This window comes from Girardinichthys multiradiatus, chromosome 3, assembly GCF_021462225.1.
Source record: "Girardinichthys multiradiatus isolate DD_20200921_A chromosome 3, DD_fGirMul_XY1, whole genome shotgun sequence".
Taxonomy (NCBI): Eukaryota; Metazoa; Chordata; class Actinopteri; order Cyprinodontiformes; family Goodeidae; genus Girardinichthys; species Girardinichthys multiradiatus.
In genome coordinates this window covers 15,679,783-15,704,990 of record NC_061796.1, presented here as the reverse complement: position 1 = coordinate 15,704,990, position 25,208 = coordinate 15,679,783, and the positions used below count along the sequence as shown (strand labels likewise).

Sequence of the window (25,208 nt, the reverse complement as noted above, 5' to 3'; positions counted from 1 at the left end):
GTTTAACAAGTCTTCATATGTATTATGTTTTTCACATTTATCTCAATTTATGGCATTATAATGGCAACAGATTTAGCTAAAGTGGTTTATTCTGCAGATTGTGAGCAACACTGCCAAAACATGCAATGGTTACAACATGAAACTTATTATTTATTTCACTGCATGACAGATTATGCTCTTTAAAGTAAATTATCCAATAATCTGTCAGAAAAACAACTTTGTTTTTCTTCTTTTGCTCAGTAAGCTTCTGAAATAAATCTATTATTTTCTTTCCCTGCTTGTACTTCAGTGCACGTCTCAGTCCTTGGCTTATACAGGTCCTTCTAAAAATATTAGCATATTGTGATAAAGTTCATTATTTTCCATAATGTAATGATGAAAATTTAACATTCATATATTTTAGATTCATTGCACACTAACTGAAATATTTCAGGTCTTTTATTGTCTTAATACAGATGATTTTGGCATACAGCTCATGAAAACCCAAAATTCCTATCTCACAAAATTAGCATATCATTAAAAGGGTCTCTAAACGAGCTATGAACCTAATCATCTGAATCAACGAGTTAACTCTAAACACCTGCAAAAGATTCCTGAGGCCTTTAAAACTCCCAGCCTGGTTCATCACTCAAAACCCCAATCATGGGTAAGACTGCCGACCTGACTGCTGTCCAGAAGGCCACTATTGACACCCTCAAGCAAGAGGGCAAGACACAGAAAGAAATTTCTGAACGAATAGGTTGTTCCCAGAGTGCTGTATCAAGGCACCTCAGTGGGAAGTCTGTGGGAAGGAAAAAGTGTGGCAGAAAACGCTGCACAACGAGAAGAGGTGACCGGACCCTGAGGAAGATTGTGGAGAAGGGCCGATTCCAGACCTTGGGGGACCTGCGGAAGCAGTGGACTGAGTCTGGAGTAGAAACATCCAGAGCCACCGTGCACAGGCGTGTGCAGAAAATGGGCTACAGGTGCCACATTCCCCAGGTCAAGCCACTTTTGAACCAGAAACAGCGGCAGAAGCGCCTGACCTGGGCTACAGAGAAGCAGCACTGGACTGTTGCTCAGTGGTCCAAAGTACTTTTTTCGGATGAAAGCAAATTCTGCATGCCATTCGGAAATCAAGGTGCCAGAGTCTGGAGGAAGACTGGGGAGAAGGAAATGCCAAAATGCCAGAAGTCCAGTGTCAAGTACCCACAGTCAGTGATGGTCTGGAGTGCCGTGTCAGCTGCTGGTGTTGGTCCACTGTGTTTTATCAAGGGCAGGGTCAATGCAGCTAGCTATCAAGAGATTTTGGAGCACTTCATGCTTCCATCTGCTGAAAAGCTTTATGGAGATGAAGATTTCCTTTTTCAGCACGACCTGGCACCTGCTCACAGTGCCAAAACCACTGGTAAATGGTTTACTGACCATGGTATCACTGTGCTCAATTGGCCTGCCAACTCTCCTGACCTGAACCCCATAGAGAATCTGTGGGATATTGTGAAGAGAACGTTGAGAGACTCAAGACCCAACACTCTGGATGAGCTAAAGGCCGCTATCGAAGCATCCTGGGCCTCCATAAGACCTCAGCAGTGCCACAGGCTGATTGCCTCCATGCCACGCCGCATTGAAGCAGTCATTTCTGCAAAAGGATTCCCGACCAAGTATTGAGTGCATAACTGTACATGATTATTTGAAGGTTGACGTTTTTTGTATTAAAAACATTTTTCTTTTATTGGTCGGATGAAATATGCTACTTTTGTGAGATAGGAATTTTGGGTTTTCATGAGCTGTATGCCAAAATCATCCATATTAAGACAATAAAAGACCTGAAATATTTCAGTTAGTGTGCAATGAATCTAAAATATATGAATGTTAAATTTTCATCATGACATTATAGAAAATAATGAACTTTATCACAATATGCTAATGTTTTGAGAAGGACCTGTACTTCCAGTCATTTCTTATCACCTTATTTTAGACCTCTCTCTCTGGAAAGGTAAACATTAGGGTTTAAAAAAATAATGCAATCTAGTTTTTAATGGCTATCTAATGTGACGTGACAGGCTTCCCTTTATTCCTTTGGTTGTGTCCTCCTGTGTGTCCTCTATGTTGAATCAGACAGTGAAGAGAGCCAGAGAGAACGATGGGCTGCGAGACGCAGAGCAACAAAACCAGTATAAAGGGGAGAGCCAATTCAGAATCAAAAGACATGCCAGAGACACGTGTTTCAAAATTTGGTCATATTGTTTTTATTTACCAAAATGTTTTTTTGTTTTGTTTACTACTATAAAGTTCCAGCAAGCTACACATAGCATTTTATTTCAACAAAGCAATAACATTTTTATTGCAGACATATAAACACGTTACTTATGAATTGCTAAACATAACTGTCCACTGTTTATGAGGTATTATGTATTTTATCCAGTTTAAAATTCCAAAGTATTTTCAGATTTCGAACAGGAGAAATCAAATATATTTTAAGTTCCTTCAAAAAAAACCTGTGAAGTACCTCTTTAATTAGAACCAAACTTGAGGATGTGATATAGATATTAACAGGAACGACTAGTCAGCTTTGACGTACCACCATATTTTCTCACTTTCCTTACACCAAGTCCTCTTTTAACTGACAAGCAACGAAACAATGAAAAACCTGTTATTGTGGCAAGTGAGTGTTTTTTGTTTCTTTCTTGAATGCTTGCAGTGCATCCCTCCAGGCTGTGCCACCCTGGGAGGAGAGCCATATCAACCTTATCCAAAACATCCACTGTCTGTCCTTATCTGTCTATATTCACAAAAGATAGTGAGTAGATTTACCAGCGACAGAGTCAAATAGAAATTCAGAGAGAGTCTACAAAATGTCTGGTTTGCAGGTTAAGTGACTCCTTTCACATACTCCTCTAACCACCTATTATCACATAAGTTTAATACATGCGAGAAGAGAATAAAACAAATCAGCATTTTTAGGAAAAGTTAAGACTCTCCCTCTTGTGTGAAATGTTTAAGGCTAAAACTGAAAAGTGTTAATTAAAAAGAAAGATTTCCAACAGGCAGATTTACCTATGCTTACCTTTGGCTTTCTAGAGCTGTGAAAGGAAAGGTTTATTCGACATTTAATTAGTTTCCTGACAGCAACTGACTACCACTAAAAAGATTCAGTTTTTTAATGGAAGGTTCGAAGTAACATTTGTTGTGACACAACAAATGTATTTCAATGTAAAGACAGCTTGGTATTTCTGAAAAACCTTAGGGTAATGTTTAAAGCATATTTTTACATCTGTTTATAACAGTCCAGTGAGTACGCATACACATCAGATGGGTCTTACTATATCAGTCTTGGGAAAAGTCAAAGTTGAATCTTTACAGGATCTTGGGATTTGTGACAGATCATATATAATAAAGGGAGTCTGTTGTAAGAGAATGAAAGAACCTCGTTCATTACCTCTAGATTCTAGAGAAAAAGCAGTTCTCACAAAAAACAGGCAGCCAGAAGTGTTGTACCACTGGAGTAATATGATCTCTCTTTTTAATGCAGCATTATGCTATTCTGTAATTACTTCTTTGGAGCATCTTACATGTAAACTGTTTTGTTAAGTCGAGAGAAGTAGAAACATAAGAGAAGCAATGTTTTTAGAATTCTACTGTCTCAGAAAAGGTCATTTCTTAGTTTTGTTATAAACAAATACTAAGACCACCTTTACACAGCATTAAGTCCTCACTAGTGTGGCTGGAGTGTGCAAATATTCCCCATTGCAAAGGTAGTCAAGAAGCTGCTACTAGCATAATTGTTTCCTGCTTGTTTCTGCATCACTGAGACATTCCTCTACACCAGTGATTCCCAACCAGGGGTTCTCGTTCCCCTAGTGGTACGTAAGCACATTGCAGTGGGTACGTGGAAAAATGTAATTTCCAAGATGAAGGGTAAATTACAGCGCCCAGGAACTAACATGGGGGGAAAAAAATATATATAGCATGTGCACACGAAATATTAATATGTTCCCACGAAGTAAGATGCACTGTTATAAAGTGCATCTTACATTGTTCAGTACTTCGAATTAGTACTTCATTCCCACGCAGTAGGCATCTTATTTTTGGCAGCTACTTTATATTATTTTTCAGTATTTATATATTCCTTGCGATGCCAGCAATTTCAGAATCTCTTTGTAGCTCATCCCCAACCTAAAATAAAACTCAATCAGACTATCCCTGTCCATCTTGTTGTTTTGTTCCTCCGTATGTTAAGAAAGTGCTCTGTATATTAAGATTATGTTTTAGTATATCGTGCGCACATTATACCTATGTTGTGCTCCCACTAAGTACTTTGTGGGAACAAATGTGTATTTTGCGGGCACATTATGTATATTTCACACCCCCAAATTAATATTTCGTGATCCCGAATAAGTATTTCTTGGGCAAAATCGGTATTTAGTGGGAACAAATTAGTATTTTGTGGGAAAGAATTAGTATTTCGTCGAACGCTATATTTTCTTTCCCCCATGTCAGTTCCAGGGGGGCGTAGTGAATATCATCAGTTAGTAGCAATAATTCTTGGACGTGTGATGCTTTATTAGGACCCAGGTGCAAAATACACCAAGCTTTTATCAACCAAAAGCACAATAAAACAACTACAGGTCAGAAAGACTGGAGCAGGAGTGTCATTGCTGTTCACCTGTACGACACTCTGCTATCGGGAGAGAGAGGGAGAGATCTCTCAAAGCTTATCAAGGACAAGCAAATGCAAGTTTCTCATTAAAACTCTGTTAAATGATGAAAACAAAGTAAATAGTGAGCCTTGATTTTGTATTTATTTAGATTTCTTATTCACTTTCATAGCAACAGAGCTACTTTTATGTTTAATTTGAGCTGAACACGTTTGACTGAGGGAAACTTTTCCCCACCATTATCCAAGGGGGACACCCCGCCCCGCCAACAAGGTAGTAATAGTACGTTTTCACAGTTGATGTCATACATTTTATTAGATCACATTGTGAGCGATTTCTGTCCCTGCGTCGTTGCTACTCTACTTTCTATGGCCGAACTTGACAAAAGCTGGACAGAAACACACTCTTTATACTCAGCTGACACACTCAGTTACGTGCGCTTGCATTCCATTAAACACCCGCTGCAAACAGTGGACAGAAAATCATGCTCCTAAAACCTGGAAAGCAAGCAAAGATATCTGTAGTTTTAAAAGCACCAAATTTCATTTTGATGGCAGCATGTCCTCTCCTGCGAGTAGCGGCAGGGGTAACTCTCCTACTCCTGGTACATATGGCAAAGGTACAAGTACACAAAATAGCCCAAGTGTTTCATGCCCTGCCTCTGACACGCCAAAGTCCAGTCATCGCATACATACACACCGCATGCCTTCTGTCAAACCCCCCCACCCCCAGACCAAAATCCTTGGGGTAAACACTGGAGGAGGTACCCCTGGTATACTGAAATAGCTCAGAGGATACACAGTCAGAAAAGGTTGGGGAACCACTGCTCTACACCCTCAACTTTCTACAGGCCAGCAGCACATTACTACAATGATCTTACCATGGATGTTAACAATCATACCACTGTTTACACTGGCAAGTCTCTCTGTAACCCAGCCATTGTACAGGTATGATATAGAATCATGTTATCTAATTCAATTCAATTCAGTTTATTTATATAGCACCAATTCACAACACATGTCGTCTCAAGGCACTTCACAAAGTCAAGTTTATACATTCCAATTAATCCTAACCATTGAACAGTGCAGTCAGATTCAGTTATTTATTCAAATTGGATAAAAAGTTTTTCTATCAAAGGAAACCCAGCAGATTGCATCGAGTCAGAGACTTGCAGCATTCACTCCTCCTGGATGAGCATGTAACGACAGTGGACAGTCACTGGCGTTGACTGTGGAGCAATCCCTCATAATGAGCATGCATGTAGCGACAGTGGAAAGAAAAAACTTCCTTTTAACAGGAAGAAACCTCCAGCAGAACCAGGCTCAGTGTGAGCAGCCCTCTGCCACGACCAACTGGGGGTTTGAGAGAACAGAGCAGAGACAGAAAAAGAACACAGAAGCACTGATCCAGGAGTACTTTCTATGGGAAGGAAAAGTAAATGTTAATGTATGTAGCTCCTTTAGTCGTTTCACCTAGAAAGAAAGAACAGATAAACTCTGAGGCAGTTTTCATGGTTAGAGTCTGAAAGAGAGCACATATAATTAGTTACAGAAAAAGCTCAGTCAGTAGCTATGACTAGGAGAGAGACAGGGTTAAACACTGAAAGACAGGGCCAAGTGAATCAACGATAGAGGGTGAGAATTAAGTTGTTGCCAGCAGAAGATTGGACGATGCCCCCCTCCAGGAAGGTGTCACAGGTAGACACAGAGTCAGGCCAGGTGTAGCTTCTAGGAAGAGAAAAGAGAGAGAACATAAAGTTAAAAGCCGAAATAACAGCAAATAATGCAAAATTGGAGAGTAGAATGAGAATTTAGCAGAGAGAGTGAAAGTTGTCATTATGGTCATAAGTGGTCCTCCAGCAGCCTAAGCCTACAGCAGCATAACTACAGAGATATCTCAGGATAACCTTAGCCACTATAAGCTTTATCAAAAAGGAAGGTTTTAAGCGTAGCCTTAAAAGTAGACAGGGTGTCTTCCTCACGGACTAAAACTGGGAGCTGGTTCCACAGGAGAGGAGCCTGATAACTAAAGGATCTGCCTCCCATTCTACTTCTAGAGACTCTAAGAACCAGCAGTAAACATGCAGTCTGAGAACGAAGTGCTCAGAGGAATATATGGAACAATCAAATCTCTGATGTATGATGGAGCTAGATCATTACGGGCTTTATATGTGAGGAGGAGAATTTTAAATTATATTCTGCATTTAACAGGGAGCCAATGAAGGGAAGCTAAAATAGGAGAAATATGATCTCTCTTTTTAATTTTCATCAGCTGCAGCATTTTGAATCAGCTGAAGGCTTTTAACTGCATTTTGTGTCAGGTGCGTTGTAACGGAGGACCCCGGAATACAGACAAGCAGGCAGCATGATGGTAAGTGAAATGGTTTAATAAATGAAACTTACTTCTGAAGGTGGTGGCAAATACAAGCATGGAAAGGCTTGGCATGAACAGCATGAACTGGCTGAACACAGAGTGACATGATCCGAAATGTTTCCACGAGGAAAGAACAGAACAGAGGTGTATATATGGAGCAAGAACAAGGTGAAACGAGAAGAGTGATTTGTTTTGTGCAGGTGAACCGAATAAAGTTAATTGACAAACAGGACAGAACACAACGTGACCGGAGCAAAACAGAAATTCAAGGATACAAACTAATAGAAACATAACTAGAAAATCATGAAACTAAAGCATAATCAGATCCAAAAACCTAACTTGACAAAATATGAACTAGAAGACAAAAATTAAAGCATGACCAGGAAAATAATAAACAGAAGCATGATTCAAAACCTTAAATCTGAGAAACATATGAGGAAAAACCCACAACCAAAAACCAAACAACCCCAAATCATAGCATTTGTGGACATCCTGATAGTAAAGAATTACAGTAGTCCAGCCTTGAAGTAACAAATGCATGGACTAGTTTTTCAGCGTCACTCCTGGATAGGGTATTTCTAATTTTGGCAATGTTTCAGAGGTGAAAGAAGGAAATCCTGGAAACCTGTTTAATATGGGATTTAAATGACATGTCCTGGTCAAAAATAACACCAAGATTTTTTACTTTATTACCGGAGGTCAATTTAATGCCATCCAGGTTAAGTGATTGACTAAGCAGTTTCTTTTTCAAGGACTCCGGTCCAAAGATGACAACTTCTGTCTTGTCTGAATTTAGAAGCAGAAAATTTAAAGTCATCCAAGTTTTTATGTCTTCAAGACATGCTTGTAGTCTATCGAACTGGTTGGGCTCATTAGGATTTATGGATAAGTAAAGCTGAGTATCATCAGCGTAACGTAACAGTGAAAATGTATCCTATGCTGCTTGATAATTTCACCAATTGGAAGCATATATATAGTGAATAAAATTGGCCCAAGTACTGAACCCTGTGGTACTCCACAACTAACCCTGGAGTTTAAAGATGATTTATCATTTACATGAACAAACTGGAATCTGTCAGACAAATAGCCCCCTTTTACTCATATCTCTAAATTAGATTTAGAGTGACCAATTGGCTTTAGAGATATGTAATCAAGTTTACCAGTGTCTAATTCAATGTCAATATAAATCCACCTGTTCTGTGAAGGCCTCAAAGGTTGAAGAACATTACAAAGCAAAAAGCATCATGAAGAGGTCGAGAAACACGGCAGGCAGGTCATGGATAAGATGTGGAAAAGTTCTAAGCAGGGTTACAGGGGTTGGACAATGAAACTGAAACACCTGTCATTTTAGTGTGGGAGGTTTCATGGCTAAATTGGACCAGCCTGGTAGCCAGTCTTCATTGATTGCACATTGCACCAGTAAGAGCAGAGTGTGAAGGTTCAATTAGCAGGGTAAAAGCACAGTTTTGCTCAAAATATTGAAATGCACACAGCATTATGGGTGACATACCAGAGTTCAAAAGAGGACAAATTGTTGGTACACGTCTTGCTGGCAATAATAATACGATTTAAACCAGCTTAGTGCTGTTACCCTGATCCCTACAGCATATTCCAGCCTTTCTAAGAGAATATTGTGATCGAATGTATCAAATGCAGCACTGAGATCTAACAGGACAAGTACAGACACAATTATTATCCATTATCTGAGGATAGGAGAATATCATTAGTGACTTTCAGCAGAGCTGTTTCAATGCTATGATGAGCACAAACAATAGCTTGTTTCCATAAACTTCTGGTAAATTGTAGGAGTTCCTTGAGATGTATCTGCACCTTTACCATCAGTTTCAACCTTTTGCAGAGTGTTTTTTTTTTCCAATTGTCTCAGTTCCACATTTTCTAAAATACAGAAGTAGGGATTTGATTTTTCTGAAGTGAGATCTAAGAAACAGTTGTATTTTTAGAAGGCTTAGCCTAAAATATCACATTCTTGGGTAGAATTTGCTATGAGGAAGCTATATGAAGTCCCTGTTTTAAAGCACTCTTGAAAAGGTCAACTAGAAGGAAGATGGTAGAGGGTCTCATGCTAAGTCGTATAGTTTAACCTCAGGCAGTATGTCAAGGGCTGGTTGCAAAACTTAGAAGAGAAGAAAACATTTTCAGTGTGAAGTTTAGGGTTTCCTGAAAGAGGTCAAATAATAAATCTTTATAATGAAATACTAGGTGTTGTTTGCACAAACCTTTGCAGAGCATAATACAATGAGTGGAGGATTCCTTAGCCTTTTTTTTTTTTTTAAATCAAAAAAATCAAAACAAGTTTTATACGGCTACTACCTCTGTAGAGGTAGTTGAATGACAGGTACAGTGTCTTAGAAAAATTATTTATATTGTTTTATGTTACAACCACAAACTTCAACATATTTTGGAGGGATTTTGTGCGATAGATCAGCACAAAGTAGGAAATAACTAAGTTATTCATAATTTTTGCTAATCAGTTGTTCAGACATTTAAAGCAGGGTTATTTTAAAAAAGTCAAAAGCTTTAAACATCCAGTACCATTCAATCCATGACCTGAAAATGGAAATAGCATAGCATAACTGCATACCTACCAAGACAGGGATTAGACAGCATTAATCAAAGAATCAGCCAAGCAGCCCATGGTTACTCTGACGGCGCTGCTAAGATCCACTGCTCAGGTGGGAGAATATATTGACAGAACAAATAGAAGTCCTGTTTGTAGTTGTTCACAAGCAAATGGAGGGGACATGGCAAAAGTGTAGAAAAAGGTCCTCTGGTCAGATGGTACCAAAAAGGAATTTATAAAAATACAGGTTACAGCATAAAGAAAATCTTTTGGAGGCTGCAAAACACTTAAGCCTGGGGTGGGGGTTTACCTTTCAGCAGGACATCTCTAAACATACAACCACAGTTATGCTAGACCAGGTTTAGAAGAAACATATGCTCTAGCTCAAACCTTATTCATGCGTTAGAATGGCCTGCTCAAAGTCCAGACCTAAATCTTACTGAAAATCTTCCAGTATCCATTTAATCTGACAGAGTTTGAGTTTTTAGACAACTTCAGAAACGATTCAGTCTCTGGATGTGTAAAACAGATAATTACTCAGCTACAGAGCTACTTTGTGATGGCGTGTATCATTAAATTATAACATCTCAATACACTACATTGGAGTTTGTGGCTAAAATGGGAAGAGATCGGGTCATACTGCCTACTTTCTATATGGTTAATCTGGATAATCTCGTACCTCGTCGTACCTCGTCGTCTTCCGCTTATCCGGGACCGGGTCGCGGGGGCAGCAGACTCAGCAAAGATGCCCAGACGTCCCTCTCCCCAGACACCTCCTCCAGCTCCTCCAGGTGGAGCCCAAGGTGTTCTCAGGCCAGCCGAGAGACATAGTCCCTCCAGCGTGTCCTGGGCCGTCCCCTGGGCCTCCTCCCAGTGGGACGTGCCTGGAACACTTCCCGAGGAAGGCGTCCAGGAGGCATCCTATAGATGCCCGAGCCACCTCAACTGGCTCCTCTCGATGTGGAGGAGCAGCGGCTCTACTCCGAGCCCCTCCCGGATGGCCGAACTCCTCATCCTATCTCTAAGGGAGTGCCCGGCCACCCTACGGAGGAAGCTCATTTCAGCCGCTTGTATCCGGGATCTCGTTCTTTCGGTCATGACCCAAAGTTCATGGCCATAGGTGAGGGTAGGAACGTAGACCAACTGGTAAATTGAGAGCTTTGCTTTTCGGCTCAGCTCTCTCTTCACCACAACGGACCGGCACAGTGTCCCCATTACTGCGGCAGCCGCACCGATCCGTCTGTCGATCTCCCGCTCCATTTTACCACCACTCGTGAACAAGACCCCAGGATACTTAAACTCCTCCAACTGGGGCAAGAACTCCCCTCCAACCTGAACAGGCCACCCTTTTCCGGTCGAGTACCATGGCCTCAGACTTGGAGGAGCTGATATTCATCCCAGCTGCTTCACACACGGCTGTGAACCGCCCCAGCGCATGCTGTAGGTCTTGGCTAGAGGGGGCCAGCAGGACCACGTCATCTGCAAAAAGAAGAGACAAAATCCACTGGTCCACAAACCAGACCCCCTCCGGCCCTTGGCTGCATCTAGAAATCCTGTCCATAAAAGTTATGAACAGGACCGGTGACAAAGGGCAGCCCTGCCGGAGTCCAACATGCACTGGATAATCTATCACACATTGATAAATTCTCCTCTGCACTGTGTGAACCATTAGTTGGAATGATAATAATATTATCCATTAGTGAAAAAAAAAGCCTTTCACTTGTTGCCAAACACAGCTAACCTGATACTGGAAAGTATTGAAGAGTGAATAAAACTGCCAAGAAAAGGGAGGTATTTAACTTAGAATGATTCATATTCCTATGGTTGTAAATACTATATTAGCCTGTTACAGCACTGTATTCAAATCATTTCAGGAAAAAACTGAATATTAAACTTATTTTTAAGCTTTATATGTTGTTTTGAATTACATCTGCGTCAAGCTACTTCAAGATTTACTAAGAAGTAACTCGGGGTGCTACGTGATTTATTCATAAGGGATAACAACACTCAGTTTAGGAGAGTGATGAAATATGTCCTCAGAAGCATTAGCTGTCCCCGTCTCATTTTACAGATGCTACTAGACAATTTTAGGCTAACTTGGCCAAATATTAATTTTCCTAATTATCCATACCCATCTGTGTGCTCCATCTGGAAGCCTGGGTAGCTGAAAAACAAGCACTGAGTGCTGATCATTGCTGTTTATTGAACCCTCTGGTGCAACACAGAAACTCCAATAAAACATTATAGTTCACCGTGGTAATTATGTCTGAATTGTCAGAAGGGTTTTAGCCTCTCACAAAAACACCGTTTCTGTTTCTCTTTGATGTGTGGTTTTCCAAACAACAGTGGGAAAGACCTTGATCTTTCCAGCTGTCACTCACATTAGGTTTTACAGCGTTAACAGTGGGCTGACAAGACTTTTTCCACCCACAAGAACAATTGGTTAAATATTTTTTCCACCCAACTTTTCACTAAGGACACTGTGTGGCCCAGGCAAACAATTTATTTGTCTTCTCTGGTTTATTGCTTTTTTGCACTTTAAGACAGCAGATGAAAGGAAAACAAAGAGCCATCTCTGATGGAGGTGAAACAGCACACTGTGTCAGTGTGAGTTTTCAATAAGATAAAAAGAAAAACTTCAGACCTAAAGGAATAGTTCACCATTTTGGTAAAATCTTCAAAGAGCAGAGAGTTCAAGGTTACTGAATCACAAAAACATTATCTTGGTGTTTACAGCATGGTAATATCTGCAGCTTCATGACAGTGACAACTGAAACTAAAATCTAGTCTATTTGTTTTTAGACCCCAGCTACACTGCTCCGGATATTCTTTTTAAACAGACTTTTGTTTCCAACAATTCTGAAATAATGTCCAGTGTGTGTTTCTTAAGCTCATAGTTGAAGTTCTTTACAAACAAAGTGAGAACAGAGTCAGAGAAATGTGGTGAAAAAAAGTAAAAACTGCTCAGACAGGAATGAGCAAGGTGGATCTCTGTGCAATCATTTCTAATTATCCCCTTATATCCAGTCTCTATGTATATTTTAATAAGTTTCTCTCACCAAAAACTCAATTTGGAAAGGAGATGCAAATGTACAAAAAATATGTGTTTTGTTAAATATCTATGTTAATGTAGATTAGGCCTTGTACTCGTTTTTTAAAACACACTTTGAGACTTACAGTATAAAACCTTTATTTTATTTATTCACAGCTTCTTGGCACAAGGATCACCTTAAGACTAAATAAATATTAAAACTGTAATGCAGACAAGTTAAACCTAGACTAGAATATTCTACACTGTCTACATCTTTAAAACACAATTTATTAAACTTTTATTCTATTTGCAAAATAAAAAATAGGCAGTTTTGCCAAAACATATTTTGGATATTGTCTCATTTTCATGAACTTAATATCATGTATCATCCTGCAAACAGGATGTATTTTACACCTCTAGTGACATCCAGTGGCTTTACCCTAACCCTTTTCTGCAACTTCACTGAAAAACCAACAGTTATAAGCATGTAGTGCAAAAGCCAAACAAACAACTCTCTCTGTCAATGATGCTGATATGCAGTCACTTTGGTCAGAGTTGAGGAATGTGGGAGAAGGTTCATAGATGTGTAGATATACACTGTGTTCAAAACATTTACATAAAGGGATTTCTTTTTTATTAACACTATTCTTGTTAAACTGTAATTTCGGTCTGTCGTTCATTACATTTCCTTTTTATAATACAACTGTTTGGATTTCTAAAACTAACTGAAAGGATCAGATCAAAGTCAGTGAATGTTATTAGATAGAGTGAGATCTGGCTTTGAGTCATCACTGGCCCTTTGACTTCACAAATAAGTCAGTTTGTTTTCCCCGTGAAATGAGTTTGCTCTGCAGCACCTTTTTGCCCAGTTTTAACAAAATCTGCCACTGGGAAGTTTTCATCAGCTGGCTTCTAACCATGAGGAACATATTTCCAAGGGCTTAAACAGTGGAACAAATCTGTGACTGATATCTGCCTTCTCAGAAAACCCCACCTGCAGACACACTTTCAATTATACAAATGGGTAAAGGGCAGCATCTGATTTGTTTGCTTCCTGCATGTTCATGATTCGTTTTTCATTGATTCTCCAAGGAGTCTGCCATGTCTTAGTGTGCAATATTCTTCTACAGTGAAACACACATGACAAAAATGAAAAGCACATTTTAGGAGACACGTTTTGTTTGAAAAAGCTACAAATGCATATAGTTATAGTTTTAAAGGAGGAACAGCCCAGTTTGACAGTATATCAACATCCTGTATTGTTGATACTTTATGCAAACAGTCCCCTCTGACATCAACAATGCTCCAGTACCACATCTTATCTCAAAAATTTATTTATTACAGTTGAGGTTTAATGCACTATCACCAAGCCTTCTAATATCCCCTCTGTGCATTCTCTTAACTCTGCGCTCAATGAGCACAGTAGATCACAAGAATGTCTGACATTCCTACCTCACCTCCCAGTTATTTTAAGCCTTGTGAAGTAAAGCATGTTTGCAAAGAAGTATGCAATCACATCAAAGCACATTTACATTCTCATCCTCATAAACTCCCCCTCTCAAGGCACATCTGAAGTCTGCAAACCCCGGCTTTATGGGTGGCTAGCAGATGCGTTACTGTTACTCATTCAGCTGTGAAGAGCAACGGCAGTACAGAGAAATAAATCAGAAATCAAGCAGACGACAGCAGATAACTGTCCCTTGGTGAAGCTACAGTAATGACCTTCAACAAGAATAATGAGGGCGTGTGACAGTTAACAGGAAGCAGAAAGACAATAATATTCCCTTTTCAAGCCCTAAGGGAAAAAAAGTTGTTTTCTCTGCAGGATTGGAGGTTTGGGGGTATAACAGTTCAGCCAGTAGCAGTTTGGTATTAATGACACGTTTGGGTGAGCCCCTCCTGCTGTCACAACCAAACACACAACCATTCCCCCAATTGTTTTTATGTGTTTCAACAAATCTTTGTTAAGGAAAGAGTAATCCAGTTAACATCTGACCAGAACAAATATGTATGATTTTTATTTTGGAAAGCAGTTCTAACAAAAATCTGCAGGAATAGCCTTTTACTTTAAGCACCAACATCATCCAAGCACCAATCAAAATTCAGCTTCATCAACCACCTGTGTGGTGCACATGTTGCTACTTTGAGCACACTCCAGGAGGTTGTGCAAGTGACGATTTTTATTTTAATTATTTCCAGAAGAAGGCCACATTTCCCCTTTTGAAAATCGCCACTGAGTACAGCATCTTGCAGAGAAATAAATACCTGTAGCTCACTGAAAGCAGAAGTGTGTGCTGGAGAGCCTGGAACTAAGAGTTTCCAAAAGTCAATTAACACTGACAGCCACTTTTATTCAAGCCATCTGTCAATGGAAGAAATGGCTGCAGTGAATAAATTGATCTAGATAAATGGGAGTGTCTCTGAATACAGTGATTGATGCTCTGGCACAAAATCACATCATTTCATCATAATCAATTGTAATTAACCTCTTAAGCACCAAGATGGTTTTTTTAAGTTATTGCTAAAAATACAATGCTCAAATCTCATTTAGTTTTTCTCAGTAATGACAAATTCTATTTAAATAATCATTATGTTAATAATTATGTTTTTCAAATGCGAGTGATAATTCTGGTCATCCTTTCGAGTAAATCCTGGGTGGATTTTTGGAATCTGTGAGATCTCGGGTTTCAGCAGGCATGTTGGTTGTGCATGTAGAAGCTGTGGTGAACAGCTGAGACTGAAGTTTGTGGTGATGCCATTTTGTGGAGTTTGTTTAATTTCTGATTCAACTGCTTATAGTTCTAACTGTGTTTGTAGAAATGGTTTACATCAGCTTTTAGCCAAAAGTCCAACATTTCTGTGGATACCTCGCATATTTATGTTTAAATAAAGAAACTTACAGTAATGAAAGTGGGAAAAAAAGAAAGTTAAATTCTTCTTAATTGACTTAAGAGTTTAAGATGTCTGCTCAAGGACTGCCTTTCCACGGAAATCCAGCAAGAATTGTAGTTGGAACATTATCTGAGTTTGACTTAAGTTTGATTTCTTTACAGCTATGTATGAATGTCTTGGATATAAGTGATATACCTTTCTGGATGGTGGGGGACGGGGGTTGACTTAAAAAGCGTATTTATGTATTTAGATGAAATTATACTGGTTTTGAACTGGAATCTTCCTCCATCAACAGGTAATCTTTAAAACCAATGTTGAGATTTACAAAGCCCAACCCAGCAACTGGGCAAGAGGTGCAGACAAATCTGTTTGTGAAATGAGATCCCTCTATCTATCTATCTATCTATCTATCTATCTATCTATCTATCTATCTATCTATCTATCTATCTATCTATCTATCTATCTATCTATCTATCTATCTATCTATCTATCTATCTATCAAATAAATAATGGTGTGTGTGTGGGGGGCGACAGAAGGAGGGACTCTTCCAGGGCAAGAAAAGTCACTGTGTTAAGTTGTACTTATCCTAGTGCACAGATATTTAGTAACACTCATTAATTCATTTTTTCCCAAAATTAAACAAATCAATGTTTGCAGGCTGTGACGGTTCCTGCACGAATGCTGCCCTGAAAGAAACCCTTCTGAACAAACCCAGGAAGCCCATTCTAACAGTCACTTTTTTGTGATGATAGAAAAACATTTTACAATGTTTATAAAAGTGGTTTTGTTGTATTGTAAAGCATCTGTAATCAAAATAGAGTATATATATATATATGTAGTTTTTTTATGCCTGAATCTAAGCATCTTTTTGTGTATTATTTCACAAAATAATTCCAAAGGCTTTATAATTAAACAGTGTTTTAAAGAATCTCTGTTCGTTGTTGAAATATTCCTTTCAAATTAGATTTTGAACTAGGAATGATGAAATGCAGTCAGCCTTGTTGCACTTCCATATTTTCTTAAGGTTCTTACACTGTGATCACTAGGGGTGGGGACACCAGGTGGTGTTATCCAAAACCACAGCAGAGAGTTGCTCATTTATCCCAAAATATAACAATCCAATAAATTAATTTAATATCCTACCTTTTTCTTTGAAGCCTCTGACTTTTTGGACATATTTCTCAGTTTTTTGTGCAGGTGATTTATCACCTGCAAACGAGAAAAACGACACTAGATATACTTTCGAGTGATCTATAGTTGTTATGCATACTGACTGACCTCTGAGCAGCTTTCCTTACCTTTGCGTAACAGAAGGAAATCAGCAACAGGGGCAAGATATAACCAAAAACAAAAGTGCACACCACGTAGACCTTCTTCTGATTCTGATCCGGCCACACTTCCCAGCAGAAGGTTTCGTTATCCTTCCAGTGGAAGAGGTTCTGGTAATGCATGATGGGCGCTGCCATGGCCAGGGAGAGGATCCAGATAACCACCACGCCGATCAGAGCGTGCCTCGCCACGCGGATCGTGGACGACTTTCTGGAGTGCACGATGGCGATGTACCGGTCCACGGACATGGCAGACAGGGTGAAGATGCTCACCAGCATGGACACGGTGAAGAAATAGTGGATGAATTTGCAGATGAAAGCTCCCAGGACCCAGGTGTTCATTATGTAAATGGTGGACTGGAAGGGGATGCAGAAGAGCAGGTAGGAGAGGTCTGCGATGCTCAGGTTCAGGATGAAGATGTTGGTGGTACTGCGCGGCTTGCCGGGCTTGCTCCGGGCGAGCACGGTGATTACCATGGAGTTACCCAGCACGCCCAGTGTGAAGATCAACAGAAAAACCAGCAGCGTGATGAAGTTTTCCGTGCCAATCCCGAATAAACGTTTCTTCCCCTCATCCTCTTCCAGCGTGGTGAGGTTCCATTGCTCTCCCAGGAGCCACACGGACTCTGACAAGTTCATGATGTTTTTGTTTTCTCCCTTCAAGCCACCGGCTCCAGACGCGTCTCCATGCGCGCTCCCTATTGTTTTACTCACGATTCTCCACTTTAAATCAAACCCTCCGCTTTACTTTTGAACATCCCTTTTGAACTCTCACACAAATAAAGCGATAAACCTGAACCGTTTTCTGCGCAGCATCAACCATCTGCTGCCACCGGCTGCACCTTGGAGCGTCTCCGTCTACTGTTGCGCACAGACGCGTCTGCGTTCTCTGACCGCGCCGCTTCTCTCTGTCTCCCGGTTCTCAGCATCTGGACCTGGTCTCTCACTTTAAACCATGGGGGCTGGGCTGGGCCATAAGCGTCAGCACCCATACCACCAACCATGAAAAGCTGCGAATACGGGACTGGGGAGAGGCAGGCGAGGGGGCAGGAAAGAAAAGAAACGAAATACTAATTTTAATACGTTTTATTCCTTCCATTTCTGAATCCATCCGTTTATAATTTGGATGCCAGAGGTCATTGCCATTATCAGGCAGACTCAGGCGCAAGAGCAGCAAATGACGTTAAGCCTGGAGCGTAAAAAAAAAAAAAAAAAAAAAGACAATTTTATAACATTCGAAAGTTGTGACACAAACGACTGCGCAATGAAGAAGAACACGTGTTCCCCACAGCTTTCATTAAATCATGCATAGTTTGTTTACTGGAAAAAAAAAAAAAAACTATCACTGTAAATTAACGGGAAGGAATCACAGTTCCTAGGTTTAATATTCTGACAACTGACTAAAAATGCAATTTTAATAAAAGTATTTAGAAATGTGCTGTTGTGAACAATAAGACATACTTTTTTCTTGTTTTGTTACCCAGAACTTTAAATTATTTTATTGAAATGTCATGCAAAAGACCAACACAAAGTAGCAACGTCTCAATGGCTCAAGCTCAAAAGGTTTGATTAAGGGTATCTCCGAACATCATTGTTTTTCACCTCGAATAGTGTTTTGCATGCAGGCATAAAGTTTGGAAACAGGTTCCTAATGTCTTTCTTTCAACAATGACTTTCTGCTTGCCCTGCAGCTTCACACACCTGTTTACAATTTCCTCATCAGCTGTGGGGATTTATGGTGCTGCTGGAAGACCACGCTTTGCCTGACGCTTGGCCTTCTTGGTAGAATCAAGCCAACAGGTATCTCACTGAGCACTTTTCTGAAGGTAGTTTGATGATTTAACCTACCTTCCTCGAGCTCACATCTTGTGCCTTCTGTGCCCCTATGTTGAATCTCCTCAGATGGTTTCCACGCCACTCCAAGCTTCTTCAACAAACCATGCCTCTGCCCAGAAATCCACAGCCTTCAACTGAAGCGCCAGAGTCCTCAGCTTTCATCTGCCAGCCCACTCTCCAAACCTCCTCGTTTGGATCACTAACTTCCATCTGCTTCCCTCACATTGGAACCACTCTTGGAGCTCAACCTTACACAAAATTGTGCTAACCTGCACTATCAGATTAGCACCAGGATCTCAACTTCCTCTCCAAATCATCTACCGAGAACGGCTCAGTAAGCAACTCTCTTTTGCATAGAAGATCCGCATTCATCCCTTTGCTCTGCTTCATCTAACTGCTCCTCTCTTTCTGCAAATGCCGCCCAAGCACATTATTGAAATCTCCCTGCTGCACTTGCTTCCCATTTGCCTGGTTGTAAGAAATCCTTATATTAAGTCTAGTCTGATTGTGCCTGTGGGTCAGTAAATTGCTTAGAAACGTGACAGGAAGGACTGGATTTTTATTCAGCCCACCGGTTTTGATACTTGTAATACCAAAATGTTTATTGCATTCACTGCTGCTATATTTCTGCATATAGAGACTGAAATATTTGAGCATTTTTTGTCATTCCAATTAAAGAGAGAGCTCTGGCTTTATGTCGTCCTGCTGGAAGAAGAACCTTCACACCAGTCCCAAGTTTTTTACAGTCTTTTCTTCCAGGATTGCTCTGTATTTAGCTCCATCCATCAGCTCTGACCAGCTTCTTTGTCCCTAAATCATCCCCACAGCATAATGCTGCCACTACCATATTACACCATGGGGATGGGGTGTTCAGGGTGAGAGACAGTGTTGGTTTTTCTCTACACACAGTACTTTGTACACTGGTCAAAAAGTTAAATTCTGCTTTCACCTGACCAGAACACCTTTTTCCATATGTTTATGCTTCTCTCATTAACACTCATGTTGTAATTAGTTGACTGCTGAAGGCAATTGGTTGCAATGAATTTTGTTTAGGGTAATCAAATTGAAAGATACCTAAAACAATTGTAGTTAAGGTGGTTCTAAAATGTAACTAATAGGGATTCAATACAAAACCACGCAACACATTTTGGATTCTTATTTGGAAAAATGTTAAAAATCATGTATAATTTTCCTTTTGCTTCACAGTTGTGGACTATTCTGTATTATTTCATAGCATAAAATCTGGATGAAACACTTTGAAGCTTGTGTGTTCTCCCACAGCCTGTGTGGGTTTTCTTTTAGGTATTCTAACTTTCTCACAGAGTCCAAAAACATACATTTTAAGTTGGGAGTGACCCACAATAGGTGCATGTGTTGTTGGGCGTTTGTCCCAGTGACTTGTCCATGGTGAACTGTACCTTTCTCGATCTCATTGGTGAGCCATGCCCGATCTCGCCTCTCACTGGATACTTAACGGGAGCAACTAGGTACAGAAAAGTCATAAGTGATAGCTTTTTAAAAAAAAAGTGTCTATTGATTTTTGTTTGTGCTTTACAGTTCAAGCATTCTTCAGCAGAAATCATGCTATTTTGACAGTTTTATTCTGTCCTCCTGTTTATATCCACTTGTGTACCTGTTTCCTCTGTTTTCAGACTTTGAATCCAGTCCTTCGATCAGCTTTTCCCCACAGCACCGGCTGAAATATCAACCCAACAGGTTGATCTACACCACTGCTTGACAGTTGGAGAGATGTGCTATTTTATTAGGGTAACCCTTTCTTCTTCAAACATCCTTTTGCTGTCTATAGCCACTGGATATATTTCTGTTTCATCCATCCACATGGCATTATTCCAACATTCATCAGCGTCCTTCCTTGTTGGTTTCCAATGTTCTGATAAGGAAATTAGGACATAAAGGAAGTTATCTTCTGATAACTTTTCCAAACATGTCACACATGGGTAGTATACAGGTCCTTCTCAAAATATTAGCATATTGTGATAAAGTTCATTATTTTCCATAATGTAATGATGAAAATTTAACATTCATATATTTTAGATTCATTGCACACTAACAGAAATATTTCAGGTCTTTTATTGTCTTAATACGGATGATTTTGGCATACAGCTCATGAAAACCCAAAATTCCTATCTCACAAAATTAGCATATCATTAAAAGGGTCTCTAAACGAGCTATGAACCTAATCATCTGAATCAACGAGTTAACTCTAAACACCTGCAAATGATTCCTGAGGCCTTTAAAACTCCCAGCCTGGTTCATCACTCAAAACCCCAATCATGGGTAAGACTGCCGACCTGACTGCTGTCCAGAAGGCCACTATTGACACCCTCAAGCAAGAGGGTAAGACACAGAAAGAAATTTCTGAACGAATAGGCTGTTCCCAGAGTCCCGTATCAAGGCACCTCAGTGGGAAGTCTGTGGGAAGGAAAAAGTGTGGCAGAAAACGCTGCACAACGAGAAGAGGTGACCAGACCCTGAGGAAGATTGTGGAGAAGGGCTGATTCCAGACCTTGGGGGAACTGCGGAAGCAGTGGACTGAGTCTGGAGTAGAAACATCCAGAGCCACTGTGCACAGGCGTGTGCAGGAAATGGGCTACAGGTGCCGCATTCCCCAGGTCAAGCCACTTTTGAACCAGAAACAGCGGCAGAAGCGCCTGACCTGGGCTACAGAGAAGCAGCACTGGACTGTTGCTCAGTGGTCCAAAGTACTTTTTTTGGATGAAAGCAAATTCTGCATGTCATTCGGAAATCAAGGTGCCAGAGTCTGGAGGAAGACTGGGGAGAAGGAAATGCCAAAATGCCAGAAGTCCAGTGTCAAGTACCCACAGTCAGTGATGGTCTGGGGTGCCGTGTCAGCTGCTGGTGTTGGTCCACTGTGTTTTATCAAGGGCAGGGTCAATGCAGCTAGCTATCAGGAGATTTTGGAGCACTTCATGCTTCCATCTGCTGAAAAGCTTCATGGAGATGAAGATTTAATTTTTCAGCACGACCTGGCACCTGCTCACAGTGCCAAAACCACTGGTAAATGGTTTACTGACCATGGTATCACTGTGCTCAATTGGCCTGCCAACTCTCCTGACCTGAACCCCATAGAGAATCTGTGGGATATTGTGAAGAGAACGTTGAGAGACTCAAGACCCAACACTCTGGATGAGCTAAAGGCCGCTATCGAAGCATCCTGGGCCTCCATAAGACCTCAGCAGTGCCACAGGCTGATTGCCTCCATGCCACGCCGCATTGAAGCAGTCATTTCTGCAAAAGGATTCCCGACCAAGTATTGAGTGCATAACTGTACATGATTATTTGAAGGTTGACGTTTTTTGTATTTAAAACACTTTTCTTTTATTGGTCGGATGAAATATGCTAATTTTGTGAGATAGGAATTTTAGGTTTTCATGAGCTGTATGCCAAAATCATCCGTATTAAGACAATAAAAGATCTGAAATATTTCAGTTAGTGTGCAATGAATCTAAAATATATGAATGTTAAATTTTCATCATGACATTATGGAAAATAATGAACTTTATCACAATATGCTAATATTTTGAGAAGGACCTGTACACCCTACACCATTACTTCCCTCAACTAAATCTGCTTAGCTAACCTGTCAGCTGCCTCAATACAACATAAAATACAGTCCTTTTATAGCTTTCTCCTCCTTTGTGGAGATGAGGTCTCTTAATTTTCTGATGAGGCCTTTGATGAGGTCAGGAGAAGGTTGGTCACAGCATGAGAAGTGATTTTGAAATTTTCCTCCCTTGCTATTGATGCCTGTTCTCAAACCAAGGGCATAAGAAGCAAGTTATATTCTCAGAACTTGATCAGTTATCTTATACCTCAAATGTTGCACCTACATTTTTCATGTTCCTTCTTTTCTTTCTTTCACTGTAATGTACAAAAAGGAACAAATGAAAATGACTGACTGACAAAAGATCAACCGCTTATTCCATAGTGGGTCGTGGGGAAGCTGGTGCCTATCTCCAGCAGGCGAGAGGCGAGGTACACCCTGGACAGCTTGCCGGTCCATCGCAGGGCAACACACAAACAACCAAGCACACACTCATTCACACACCCAAAGGCAATTTAGAGAAACCAATCAACCATGTCTTTGGACTGTGGGAGGAAGCCAGAGTACCCCGTGAGAACTCACACATGCAAACTCCATGCAGAAAGATGCCCGGCCGGGAATCGGACCCAGGATCTTCTTGCTGCAAGGCAACAGTGCTACAAACTGCGCCACCGTGTAGCCCATGATCTTTTGTTATAAGTGGAAAATAATTTTATATCAGGTAATTTGTTTTAAATCCAAATTAATTTTATTTCATAAGGAACATAAAAAAAACCGAATTGTTTAACCAAAGTGCTGTACAGTATTGAAACGGTTTGATAGCTACATGTGGGCTTTAATGTTGCTTAGTGGTTGGTGGATGGCTTGGAGGGCCTGCATGGATGTATGCAATTATTTTTTTTAATCCTCAGATACTTCTAGCCTCATTCAACACTTAACATAACATTATTGTATAATAGTTTTATTAAATAATTTGTTTGCAATCTACTTGCCCTCTTCAGGTGGGGGGGAGGTCCTGCCTCAACTGGAGGAGCTAAAGTTTTGTTCACAAGCGAGGGGAGAATGGAGCCGGAGATCGACAGACGGATCACTGCGGCCGCCACAGTAATGAGGACACTGTGCCAGTCCGTTGTGGTGAAGAGAGAGCTGAGCTGATAAGCGAGGCTCTCGATTTACAGATCGTTCTACATTTCTACCCTCACCTTTGGGCATTTCCTTTGGGTCATGACTGAAATAACGAGATCCTGGATACAAGCGGCTGAAACGAGCTTCCTCCGCAGGGTGGCCAGGCACTCCTTCAGAGATAAGGTGAGGAGCTCAACCATCCGGGAAGAGCAAGGAGTAGAGCTGCTGCTCCTCCACATTGAGAAGAGCCAGCTGAGGTGGCTTGGGCATATTGGAGTCATCCATTTTGGTTGCACAGTTAAACATGCGCAACAGACATCGGAGCTCTGACGTCACCCAGGATTATAAAACCCACGGAAAATAAACCTTTGGAGTTTATTTTCCGAAAGTGAAATCAAGTTTCGTTGCCATTTCCAGCATGTCTCATGGGACAACGCAACGGAGGCGCATATCTGGAGAAACAAAAGCTCGCAGGCGTCTTTTTCTCCACAAGGCCATTCCTGGAAGAGCTTGAAAGTTGGAAATCTGTCTGATACAAGAAGGTTAGAGGATTTATATGCCGATCGAAGACCACGCAGACACCCGGCACAGGTGAAAAACCCACAGAGGTTTTATTTCCAAGGAGATGAGTTTCCTTTTTGTTGATTCTTCATATTTTCCCCTTCTGGACAGATGAGAAGTATACCTTTTTTTTTTTTTTGAGTTGATCCCCCCCCTTCATTTTTCTTCAGACCTGACCCATCCTCAACCGCTGGAGAGAAGAAATCAACGTCAAAGTAATTTTGTTCTTTTTATATTAAATCGGATAGGTGCATTTAGAAGTCTGGGCAGGATGAATCCCCAATAGTTAATCCAAGGTATCAACTTGTTGCTTGCAATACTGATTGAAGTGTTTTATGCTGAGCTGTGTTTTTATTAGTTGTGAATCGTGCGTGTTCATGTTTTGTCCGGCTGATCTCAAATCAGCCAGGAGTTAGAAGTTTTTTCAAAGCAACTGCGGTCTGGGCCTCGCCTGACCACTCCTTTGATCCAGTTTTATTACTGGAGTTTTTCCATTGAGTTCCCTCCTCAAAGTTTTGTGACTCATAGTTCAAGATTTGGGGCAGTCAGCTGGTTGTGGCTAAAGGGGCGTGGTCCCACCGTTTTAACAGCTGATCGCTGCAATCAAGACATCAACACACCAGGAGGACTTCTCTTTCCATTTAACCCAAATGACACATTTTGTCCATAAAACTGCTGGTTTGATCTTCATAGACACTCAATGTGCATATATTTTTTCTTTTATTATTATTGTTGTTAGGTAGTCATTTTTATACCCTTTGAGTAGAATACTGCTTGTTAGTTAGGTGAAGGTTTTTGGACCAGAATAATGGTATATCAGAATTATTTGGCTTCAATAAATCTTCATATATATATATAATTAAGAGAAGCGTTTGTGTTTATTTCGTGCAAGAGTGATTTATCTGTCAAAACAAGGTTGAAGTTCCCACACCTTTGGTGAAGTGGTTGAATAAACAGTGACAATTAGTGGTTTTGGTTAATAATTTATCAGTTATTAGTGATGAATAACTAATTGTAATTATTAAGAACTTTGAGCCCATAACCACACCACCAGAGGACATCTGTGATTTCTATTTGTAGGTAATGATTTTGGTTAAGAAATTATTTTCTTGAATTTGATTTTTTAATTATGATTTTTTATAAATATTAATTAATCAATAATCATATTATAAACCTTACAGGCATTTGTTTTGGAGGCCTCCTGGGCACCTCCCCTGGGAGGTGTTCAGGGCACATCCCACAGGGAAGAGGCCCGGG

At 40.4% G+C, this 25,208-nt stretch overlaps 1 protein-coding gene and 1 long non-coding RNA gene across 2 annotated transcripts in view; one reads left to right on the top strand and one right to left on the bottom strand.

Annotated features, from left to right (window-relative positions):
- LOC124865283 (galanin receptor type 1-like) overlaps positions 1-17,939 on the bottom strand; it is a 28,350-nt gene extending 10,411 nt beyond the window's left edge. The window contains exons 1-2 of the mRNA XM_047360259.1: positions 16,814-17,939; positions 16,659-16,724 (exon numbers count right to left, since the gene is read on the bottom strand). Of these exons, the coding sequence (XP_047216215.1) occupies positions 16,659-16,724; positions 16,814-17,482 (735 nt within the window). The 5' untranslated portion in view covers positions 17,483-17,939. The remainder of the gene's footprint in view (positions 1-16,658; positions 16,725-16,813) is intronic.
- LOC124865284 lies at positions 17,299-23,887 on the top strand. The gene is made up of 5 exons (XR_007037535.1): positions 17,299-17,432; positions 18,535-18,643; positions 18,746-19,013; positions 20,332-20,446; positions 23,267-23,887. It is a non-coding gene; the product is annotated as an uncharacterized LOC124865284 (long non-coding RNA).
- The last annotated feature ends 1,321 nt before the right edge of the window (positions 23,888-25,208 follow it).